We start from the raw sequence: 11,581 nt of genomic DNA on the forward strand, positions 1-11,581 counted from the left end.
TGTGTCGGCTCTTGCCATGGGATGTTGCTGAAGATGCTGGGTTGAGAGAGGTGTGGGTCACTGCTACCTGAGGGGGATTCCCAGGGAGGACACTTCCATCTCAGGATTCACAGGTACCCATCTCTTGCTGAGGAGCTCACCTGATCTCAAACCCTGTGCAACGTGGGTGTGGAGGGATAGAGAGTAAGTCTGTGGTTCTTTCTCCTCTGCACAACCATGACACATCCCAGAGCCCTTGCCATAAGTGATGAGTTTGCTAAAGAATCACTGGCCAAAATGTCACTGATTTCTGTGTATCCCTGCTCATCCCGCCTGATGGCCTCCATCCCCAAGGTGGTGCATTTCAGTGGCACAGTGAATCCTTCAGGATGAAAGGTGTTAGTAGATGTGCAATACAAGGCCAAATTCTGAGATCAAGGCCCGTATTTTGCTCAGGCCCCAGTGAGAAAAACTCCCCTTGGAACATGAACTGAGTACAGATGTCAGGAGCCAACTGTGTGTTAATGCACAGACGCTGTCACCCCCTCTTCTTGCATTTCAGGGCTCTGTCTGTTAATGGGGCAGGGGGACAGGGGCTGTTACCTGACTTTTATCTGCTGGAAAGCTTGGAGGTGCTATGGTTCCTCAATAGAACAATAATGAGAATTTTTCAACATGTGTTACACATACTTTCTCCTAGCTTCATTTGAAGAAGTTGGCTGAATTGTTATGCCTGAACCTTTCAAAAAACAATTCTGCTCAAACCAGACACCCAGCATGGGAAATTTCAGTCCAAAAACCTAAAATTTGGCAAACTTATAAGCAATTGAAAATGAGGTCTTCCAATGGATTGTGTTAGACAGCCTTAACTACAGGTGATGCCACCAGCACCACCTACACTGGCTAATCCATTTGTGAATCCCATTCTTCTATGCTTTTCACTCCGATAATGTTGGTAGCAAGGAGTTCTACACGCCAAATATGAATTACATTAGCAATTACCTTTTCTCAAGGTTATATGTTCAGACTTTCAATTTAACTAAATGTTCCCTTGTTCATGTTATGAGACACATTAAATATAAATGCCTGATCTACTTTCTTTATCAATAGATTCATAGGGTTTAAGGTCAGAAGGGACCATTTGATCATCCATTCTGACCACCTGCAAAACACAGGCCTATTAAATTACACTCAGTTACCTCTGTATTAAGCCGAAAGACTTGTGTGTGACTAAGGCCTGGTCTACAGTAGGATTTTACATCATAGAATGGTAGAGCCATAGAGTTATAAGGGAACACAAAGGTCAGCGAGTCTAACCCCCTGACAAGATGCAGGATTTGTTTTGTCTTAGTCATCTAAGACTGATGGCTATTCACACATCTTTGGAAAACCTCCACAGAAGGAGCTTCCTTGACAAATCCATGCTGACTATCACTTATCACCTTATTATCTTCTAGATGTTTGCAAATTGATTCCTTAATTATATGCTCCATTATCTTACCTGGTACAGAAGTTAAGCTGACTGGTCTGTAATTGCCTGGGATGTGCTTATTTCCCTTTTTATAGATAGGCACTATATGTTCTCTTTTCCATTCTTCTGGAATCTCCCCTGTCTTCCATGACTTTTCAAAGATAATTGCTAATGGCTCAGATATCTTCTCAGTCAGTTCCTTCAGCGCATTCTAGGATGCATTCGTTAGACCCTGGTGACTTGAAGACATCTAACTTATCCAAGTAACTTTTAACTTGTTCTTTCCCTATTTTAGACTCAGAACCTACCCCATTTTCACTGGCATTCACTGTGTTAGCTGTCCAAACACCACCAACCTTCTTGGTGAAAACCGAAACAAAGAAGTCATTAAGAACCTCTGTTCTTATTTTCTGTTATTGTTTCCACCTCTTCATTTAGTAACAGGCCTACCCGGTCCTTGGTCTTCCACTTGCTTCTAAAGTATTTGTAGAATGTTTTCCTGTTACCCTTTATGTCCCGAGCTAGTTTGATCTCGTTTTGTGCCTTGGCCTTTCTATTTTTGCCCCTACACACATGTGTTATTTGTTTATATTCCTCCTTTGTAATTTGACCTTGTTTCCACTTTTTAGAGGATCCTTTTTTGTTTTTTAGATCATTCAAGATCTCCTGGTTAAGCCATTGTGGTCTCTTGCCATACTTCCTATCTTTCCTGCAGTGGGATAGTTTGCTCTTGTGCCCTTAATAATGTCTCTCTGAAAAACTGCCTGCTGTCTTCTATTATTTTTCCCCTTAACCTTGCTACCCATGAAAACTTGCCTACCAACTCCCTGAGTTTATTAAAGTCTGCCTTCTTGAAATCCTTTGCCTTTATTTTCCTTTTTCCCTCCTACCATTCCTTAGAATCATGAACTCTATCATTTCATGATCACTTCTCCCCAAACTGCCTTCCACTTTCAAATTTTCAAACAGTTCCTCCTTTTTTGTCAAAATCAGGTCTAGAACAGCCTCTCTCCTAGTAGCTTCTCCAGCTTCTGGAACCAAAAAATACCTCCAATACATCCCAAGAACTTGTTGGATAATCTGTGCCCTGGTGTAGATAGCATGAGATAAATTCTTCGATCAAACTAGCTACCACGTCTCGGGGATTACCTATGCTGAGGGGAGAACCCCTTCCATCCACGTAATTAGTGTCTATATTGAAGTGCTATGGCAGTGTCAAGGTTCCTTCCCCACTCTGAACATTAGGGTACAGATGTGGGGGACCTGCATGAGAAGCTCTAAGCTCAATTAACAGCTTAGATCTGGTCTGGCTGCCACCACTCCCAAGCACTAATTCCCTTCCCTGGGTAGCTTTGAGAGACTCTTCACCAATTCCCTGGAGAACACATATCCAAACCCCTTGGATCTTAAAACAAGGAGAAATTAACCATCCCCCCTCCTTTCTCCCACCAACTCCTGGTGGACCCAGATCCAACCCCCTTGGATCTTAAAACAAGGAAAAATCAATCAAGTATTAAGAAAAAGGCTTTTAATTAAAGAAAAGAAAAGTAAAAGAAAACCCTCTGGGAGAGATTAGCATACCAGCTACTCTCACAGACAACAGATTCCAAACACAGAGGATGTTCCCCTGGGCAAAAACTTAGTTACACACAAAAAAATACCCAAATATCCAATTTGATGATTCCTCTAATTGCACAAGACAGGTTACAAAGAAATAAACATAAACCTATTTATTTCCTTCACTAATACTCACTACTTAATAAGAGGCTGAATTCTGGAGCTTTCCCACTCCAGTCCAAAGTGAAAACTTCCCTCCTTCCCTTTGAACCATCTTGTCCTCCCATTGGTTCCTCTGGTCAGGTGTCAGCTAGGCTAGGTGAACTTCTTAACCCTTTACAGGTAAAAGAGGCATTAACCCTTAACTATCTGTTTATGACAGGCAGCAACGCTGTAGCATTTTAAGTGTAAACAACCCATCAAGCAGAACTTCCAAAAAAATCATCCAGTCTGGATCTGCCAACATTGGGAATTGGAGAATCCAACACTTCCCTTCTCAGTGTATCCCAGTGGTTAATCACTCTCAGAGCTAAATATTTGGCCCTAATTTCTAGCTGGAATTTGCCTGGCTTCAGCTTGGACTTCGATCTTCCTCAGCCTTTCTCTGGTAGATTACAGATCCCATTATTACCCCTGGTTTTCTCCCCATGTAAGTCTCCGTTTGATCATCTGTTTGATAAGTTAAAGAGATATACACCTTCAAGTCTAACAGTCTGGCTTTTTCTCTATCCCAATCATTTTTGTGTCTCTTTTCTGCCCAAGTTTTCAACATCTTTTTCCAAATGTGGACCCAAGATCTGGATGCAGTTTATTTCACCAATCCCATGTGCAGAGGTAAAATCCTTCTCCTGCTGCAACTCATCATGCCCCTGATTATTTATCCGAGGACCACATCATCCCTTTATGCTATAGCATCGTACTGGGAGCTCACAATGAGTTGGTACTCCACAATGACCCCTAAATCCTTTTCAGGGTCCTTGCATTCCATATAACGTGCTGTAGTCTGTGGGCCGGGCCTGCATTACTTATTCCTAGAGCAACATTTTGAATTTCACTGTATTAAAACATTTTTTTTTGCATGGGCCCCACTTTCAAAATGCTCCATATCACTCGGTATGCCTGCCCTGTCCACCTTCTCTATCCACTCTGCCAATATTTGGTCATTGCAAATATTTATCTGCAGTGATTTTCTATTTCCTTCCAGATCATTGATTAAAATATTGAATAGCATCAGATCTAGGACTGATCCCAACAGAACCCCACTACAAATAGCCACAGTTACTGACGAAGGCCTATTGACAACAGCTTTCTGAGATCCATCAGTTAGCCACATTTCAGTCCGTTTTACAAGTTCTCTACTGATATTATACGGTGTTAATTTTTTTAACTGAATGTTTTCCTCTACTAAATCAAATGCCTCTGAGAAATCAAGGTTTGTTGCATCTGCGTTTTTCACATTTATCTATCAAATGTGTACCCTTGAACAACCAGTCTGTATTCTCATAAAAGGATGAAATCAGGTTTATTTGACAAGACTTGTTTTGCATAAACCCTTTTGGTGACTGGCATACCAGCTTTTCCCATTGTTTCTTAACTTTGTCCATTTTTCATATAAAAAAAACACCCTTTCCCTTTATTTTTTAATATTTTTTTCAACACAGAAATTGACATAAAACTTTGTAGGATTTCTCTTGTTGTTAATATACTTAATAACGTCCTTTTTGTGATCCATATCCCTGATGTTCCCTGATGTCTTAATGTCATTTATGAATTTTCATAACTTCCGATTTCTATTCTTGGATATCTATTTTCCCTTTTTCCTCTTCATTACATATTACTGCTGCCTTCACTTTACCACTGAACTCGGTTTTTACCCAAAGTTGTTCACTTTTTTGACTGTGGAATCATGATTCTTCTGCTATCTAATAAACTGTTATCAAAGAACTATTATTTTTCATTCATATTTTTCTGTCTAATTTTTTCCTCCCAATCAGTTCTGCTGACAATTTTACTCAGCGTTGTGGAATTAGTCCTCTTGGAGCACTAAGTGTCTATAGATAGGACTGGTTGGGAACTGGCCATTTGAATGTAAATCAGTTTCATTATTTATTTTCCTCTCCTACATCATATGCTCTCTTCTTTGTCTCTTTCGTAAACTAAAGAGTCCCAAACGTTTCTATTTGCATATGGCAGCCTCCCCCATTCTCCGAGCCTGTCTTGGAAATCCCTTTTATATATGCTATATGACTGTGTGACCCAAACTAAATACATATCCCGAACATGTTATTCTCCATCCCATATATTAAGGATCTGAACATTGCTTTTGTTTTCTCCACTGCTGTGAATGAGCAGGTGTTTCTTTTGAGCTGCTATCAATGGCGTCCAGGTCTTTTCCCTGAGGTATGTTCTAGTTGGGATGTTTCTCCGAGCAAATGTCTTCCCAAAAGTTTGTTTTTTTTTCCACTGTCAGATTTTGAGCAACTGGAAAAACGGGGATCTCCCTACAGTATGGACTCCCTGTCCTGGCTTTCATTTCATTAAGCAACAATGATGGATAACCAATATCCACAGTTGTATTTTCTGCTAGTGCCTCTTAAGGTTCCCCCACCACAAATTGTAGGAATTATTAATGCAAGGAGCAATACAAAATATGGAATTGGATTTAGTAGGATCATTGTTCATAGTTATAATAAAATAATAAAAATGTCATTTTGCAGTGTGTGAAGAGCGATCAAAATGCTTCTCCCATGAGAACAGCATCCACTAGTGCATGCAGTATCTCATATTAATGTTGTGTCTCTATTCAGGCATTTCTACTGCGACCATCACCCGAGATCCTGGGAACACACAGAAAGCCAGGGGAACCTACGGTACATGCAGGAGACACCCTTATGGCTCAGAATTGCACACCTTCTCGCATAATCCATGTCAGATTACAACACAACCAACTTCACTAACCCCTCCACCTTCATTTTACTTGGTATTCCTGGCCTAGAGGCAGCCCATATCTGGATCTCCATCCCCTTCTGTACTATGTACGCCATAGCCATGTTGGGGAACTTCACCATCCTGTTCATCGTGAAGACAGAGCCGAGCCTCCACGAGCCCATTTTCTATTTCCTCTGCATGCTGGCCGTCACCGACCTGGTCACATCCACAACCACCCTACCCAAAATGCTGAGCATCTTCTGGTTCAATTCCAGGGAGATCAGTTTCAGTGCCTGCCTCACTCAGATGTACTTAATTCACTGCTTCTCAGCGATGGAGTCTGGAATCCTCTTGGCCATGGCTTTTGATCGCTATGTGGCCATCTGCAATCCTCTGGGACATTCCACGATCCTGACAAACTCTGTTGTGGCCAAGATAGGCCTGGCTGTTGTGCTGCGCAGTGGCATACTCACATTGCCCTATCCCTTATTGGCGAGGCAGTGGCCATATTGCAGAACCAACATCATCCCCCACTCCTATTGTCGACATATAGCTGTGCTGAAAATAGCCTGTGGAGATATCCGCGTCAGTAGTTACTATGGCCTGTTTCATCTATTCTCTGTGATCGGAATGGATGTGTTTTTTATCGCCGTGTCCTATACTCAGATCCTCCGGGCCATCTTCCGCCTCCCCACAAAGGATGCCCGTCTCAAAACTTTCAGGACCTGCATCTCTCATCTTTGTGCCATTTTTGCTTTGTACATCCCAGATTTCTTCTCCTCTTTCACACAGAGGTTTGGCCAAAATGTGCCTCAGCATTTCCTCGTTCTCTTTGCCAGTGTGTACCTGCTGGTGCCCCCTGTGCTACACCCCATCATTTATGGGGTGAGGACCAAACAGATCCGGGGCAGGCTGCTCCAGCTCTTTACTCATAAAGAGACCTAAATGTTTTCTCCTTGTGCTCTGGCTCTCAGATTGAGCTCTGTGCAGAGCTGGCTGGTGCATGGTGCTGGGGCCTCTTCCCTGAATCACTTCCTGGACAGACAGAGAGACATTAAACCCTTCCCTGGCCTTACTGTGCTGTGTCAATGTGATGAACTGGGGAGTCAGTGTATGTACACTTCACTGGGTTGCCACTTTTCTAATTGCTTGTAGCTGGATCCCTGAAATTGCAATCTTGCCCCATCTCTTCTGTCAACCCTCGACCCTGCTGTGTGTCTTCTCCCCAAGGCCCTGCCCCTGTCACTTGCTCCTGTCTTCCCCTCCCCTTGACAGCTGCGACCCAGCCATCTCTAAAACCAATATGTGCTCACATCTTATGGCAAGTCACTTAAAGGACACTGGTTAATGTTAACTTTTTAATGTTTATTGTTACTTGGTTACCAACTCTGTGGACAGAGAGACCCCGTCAGGACTCCTGGGATCTATCTCAGCTCTGGGAGGGTAGTGGGCTATAGTGGGTTACAGCAGGAGGCCGATACATCTGCGGTCTAAATAAGAAGATCAGAATGGCCATACTGGGTAAAACCAATGGTCCATGTAGCCCAGTAGCCTGTCTTCTGACAGTGCCCAGTGTCAGGTGCTTCAGAGACAATTAACTGAACATGGCAATCATCATGTGATTCACGTGGAGCAGGGGGACTGGGTGGCGGGAGAGAAGACCTACTCATTTTTGTCCCCCCATCTTCCATGCCACAGCTGCCCAGGGGTTGTCTCATTTTGCCTTTCCTTGGATGAACCTCAGGGGCTGTTTTTTTGGTCTCCCCTCCCTGACCCTTTAGGGACTGCTCTCTTCCCTCCACCTCCCTTTCTCTTTCTGGAGATAGAGATGGATTGCGCCGTGGCACCAGTACATTCGCCGCACTGGTGGTCTTCTCCCTCTTTGCCCATCTCCGTGGACAATAGAGTCATAACAGGGGCCCAGCCAGTGTATCATCATGGGTTCACTACCACTTCCCCCACTGTACTGTGGGATGAGCGTCACCATTTTCTGGTGGACACCTGTCATTTTGAGGGTAAGGTGAAGCCATCATCTCCCGGATGACAATTCCATGTTTATCTAAGTCCAGGTGGAGGTCGATAGGTTGCGCCACTCCTAGTTGGACCACATGGATGTATTGCGTTTCCATCTTGCCTGGGCCCACTCCTCCAGCATTTGACCAGCCGAGTTCTCAGCTCACCATTTAGTGGCCATGATGGCCTCTTTCATCTAGAGCTCACCTCTGGCTCTTCACACTTCAGACCCCCCTGCGCATACGTCAGGAGGTGGTGGCCACCGTATTGCCTACAGCTTGCGTTTTCCTTGAACGGGTCCTACAAGAGGATGCCCCCCATCCACCCCTCACCCCAGGACCTCTGGAATTCTTGATTGGGCTTCTGTCCCATGAATCCCCTGGACCCTCCTCCCTTTCATAACCTTAGTTGGCTTCACGCCCTGCAGCCAGTTCTTTTCTGAATTCCACCGAGGGAAAAACTTTACATGCTCATGCTCCACATACTTCACTTCCTCAGTTGCCCTGATACCAAGTGGCAGAAACTTGTATCACCTTCTGAGGGTGAGGAACCCCAGTGGGCCAGAAAGTACTTCACCCTGGCCCCATTGCCCACAAGGGCTATCGGTTGGTGGCTCCTTCATGGACCATGAGCACGGGCATGTTCCTGGCCCAGTTCCCCCATTCCAGATGCCTGCCCATATTGTGACAGGAGGCAGACCCTGACACATGCCTATCTTAAACGTGCAAAGTTGCAGCCCCTATTCCAACTCCTCCACAACTTCAACAGTAGGAGCTGGATGCACTTTTCCCCACATCTTTTCATATATGCTACCTGCTTTAGCTCAACATACAGGATGTGGCCTGCAGGTCTCTTGTGTTACAGGTAAAATATATGCTAATATAAATCAGTAAACTTATTAATAAAACAATTAATCAAACCCATAAAAAATAAGAAACTTATAAGAAAAGATATGTAGGGAAGCAAGTAGGCTGGACTACAGGCTACCACAGCTGCAAGCTGCTAGTTGGTAATGGCCAGGGACTTAGAAGTGACAGAGAGAGGGAGGCACGTGTGGGTGTGGGTGAGTTACAAAGGAAAGAGAGAGATGGACCTAAATGCACCAGGAGAGACAGAGAATGAGAGAGAGAGAGAGAAAGAGAGAGAGAGAGAGGCCAGGCCCACACCCATTCCACATCTGTGTAGCAGCTGCAGGTTTGCTGTCACAGTGCTGTTCAAGCTTGTGAAACTGAACATTCGCCAGCCGACCGTGTTTGGGGCCCACAAACAAGACCCATGTTATTTTGAGTCACAGCACTGTTCAGGCCCTGTTCTGGCTCTGGGTTTCTAGGTCGACTCTCGCAGTGCAGCTTCTATTCTTGTGCCTCCCTCTGGGAGCGGAAACCTGCACACCAATCACCAAGGCCCTGAGGCTAGCTTTGGGTCGTCTCCCCCAGACTCTCCAATTGCTTCAGCAGACCACTGCCAGAACTTCCCCTTGGGCACACTCTGTTTCCAGTTTCTCCTTTTTCGGTCACATGATCGCTAAAGCTAACAGCCCCAGGCCTTGCGAAAGGAGTTGTGTGACACATGGCTAGAAAGAGTTAAGCAACTTGCAGGCTATTGACCCAGATTCACCACTTGAAATATAGACTTGTATTATTAAAGAACTGGAAGAAGTTAATGACTCTAGTAATCTATCTTTACCGGCAGCTTGTTAGAGGTTAAGAGTGTAACCAATGGATTCCTATCTAGAGCTGTATTCGGTTAATTCAGAGATGAAAAGGAAATATTATTAGATGGAACTTGGGTGCAATAATATCATGTTCTATATGTCTCTTTAGAGTTTCTGGTGAACTCTCTTTAACTGCTTAATGGATAATAACCTTATGTTAATCCAGGTAGTTAATTACCAGTGATATTTAGGAAATAGACGTTTACTTCAAAAGCCTATTGTTCACCGAAGGACTGTTGTGCTGCCCAAGATCTGTAAAAAGGGCTGTTGGAACCTGATCCTTTTTATCTCATATCTGCTTAAGCATCATCAGGGGAAGCTTGAGTCACAAGATTCTGGTCTCCTGTTATACTCTGGACAAACCTGATAATGAATATTTCTACATTGGACTTAAATCTTTTGACTAATTCTGAAAGAACTCTGTAGAACTCTGAAGGCAGTCATCTCTACTATGAAATTGACTTAAAAACTCTAATCATGTCTCTGTGTATAATTATCTTTTAACCAATACTCTCTTTTTTAATAAATATTTGTTTAGTTAATAAGAATTGGCTCTAAGTGAGTATTTGGGTAATATCTAAAATATTCATTCACCTGGGAGGTGATGTGTACAATCCTTTCGTATTAGTAGAACTTTATTATATGATGAACAAGATTTTCAATAATAATCATCATTCTTGACTTGTATCAGAGGGGTAGCCATGTTAGTCTGGATCTGTAAAAAGCAACAGAGAGTCCTGTGGCACCTTTAAGACTAACAGATGTATTGGAGCATAAGCTTTCGTGGGTGAATGCCCGCTTCGTCGGATGCTATAACCACTGTCTTTCCATCAGTAACTGAGTGCATGACAACAAAGAAATACACTCATGATCTAGCAGGGCCTGTTCATTGGGTGTGTAGTAAGTGAAGGCCCTGCTGGTGGAATCTCTCAGGCAGCAGGTGGGAGAGCTACAGGAGGAGGTGGCTAGGTTGAGAAGCATCCGAATCCACGAGCAATTCCTGGACAGTGTCCATGTGGAGACAGCTGAGGTAGCTGTCCCAGGACACAGGACTGCTGATACACCACTGGTGGAGGAGGAGATGGCTCAGGGTGGACACTGGCAGCTGGTTACTTCTGGCAGCAGGCTGTGCTCCACCCCTGCTCCGAACCCTCCCGCTGTGGTAATAGGTAACCGTTATGCTCTTCTTGATACAGGAAAGAAGGCATCACCCCCTACAGTAAAGGAGGAGAAGCCTCGTACCCCTAAGGCTGGGAGGTCTGCTGCCACCACTGCGAATAGGAAACGTAGGGTAGTGGTGGTCGGAGACTCTCTGCTGAGGGGGACGGAGGCGCCCATCTGTCGCCCTGACATTTCATCTCGGGAGGTATGCTGCCTGCCGGGAGCCCGTATCCGAGACGTTACGGAGGCATTGTCGAGGATTATCCAGCCCTCTGACTACTACCCCATGCTACTCATCCATGTGGGCACAAATGATACTGCGCGGTGTGACACTGAGCGGATCAAGAGTGACTACAGGGCTCTGGGAGTACGGGTGAAGGAGTTTGGAGCGCAGGTGGTATTCTCTTCGATTCTTCCTGTCAAAGGTAGGGACCCGGGCAAAGACAGATGCATCATGGAGGTGAATGCCTGGCTGCGAAGATGGTGTCGCCAGGAGGGCTTTGGCTTCCTAGACCACGGGATGCTATTTGAGGAAGGACTGCTAGGCAGAGATGGTGTTCACCTTTCGAGGAGGGGAAAGACCCTATTTGGACACAGACTGGCTAACCTAGTGAGGAGGGCTTTAAACTAGGTTCGACGGGGACAGGTGAGCAAAGCCCGCAGGTAAGTGGGGAACATGGAGACCTGGGAGATGGGTCGGAAACAAGAGGGAGTGTGGGCTATATTGGCAGAGAGAAAGGAGGGTCAGGACAAAACCG

At 44.6% G+C, this 11,581-nt stretch overlaps 1 protein-coding gene across 1 annotated transcript; it reads left to right on the forward strand.

Moving 5' to 3' along the window:
• Positions 1–5,932: 5,932 nt before the first annotated feature.
• LOC112114677 (olfactory receptor 52E4-like) lies at positions 5,933–6,880 on the forward strand. Its single transcript, XM_024211500.2, has one exon. The coding sequence runs from the start codon at positions 5,933–5,935 to the stop codon at positions 6,878–6,880; it is 948 nt and encodes a 315-aa protein (XP_024067268.2).
• The last annotated feature ends 4,701 nt before the right edge of the window (positions 6,881–11,581 follow it).

This window comes from Terrapene carolina, unplaced genomic scaffold (genome assembly GCF_002925995.2).
Source record: "Terrapene carolina triunguis isolate 2854851 unplaced genomic scaffold, T_m_triunguis-2.0 Scaffold672, whole genome shotgun sequence".
NCBI classification, from domain to species: domain Eukaryota; kingdom Metazoa; phylum Chordata; order Testudines; family Emydidae; genus Terrapene; species Terrapene triunguis.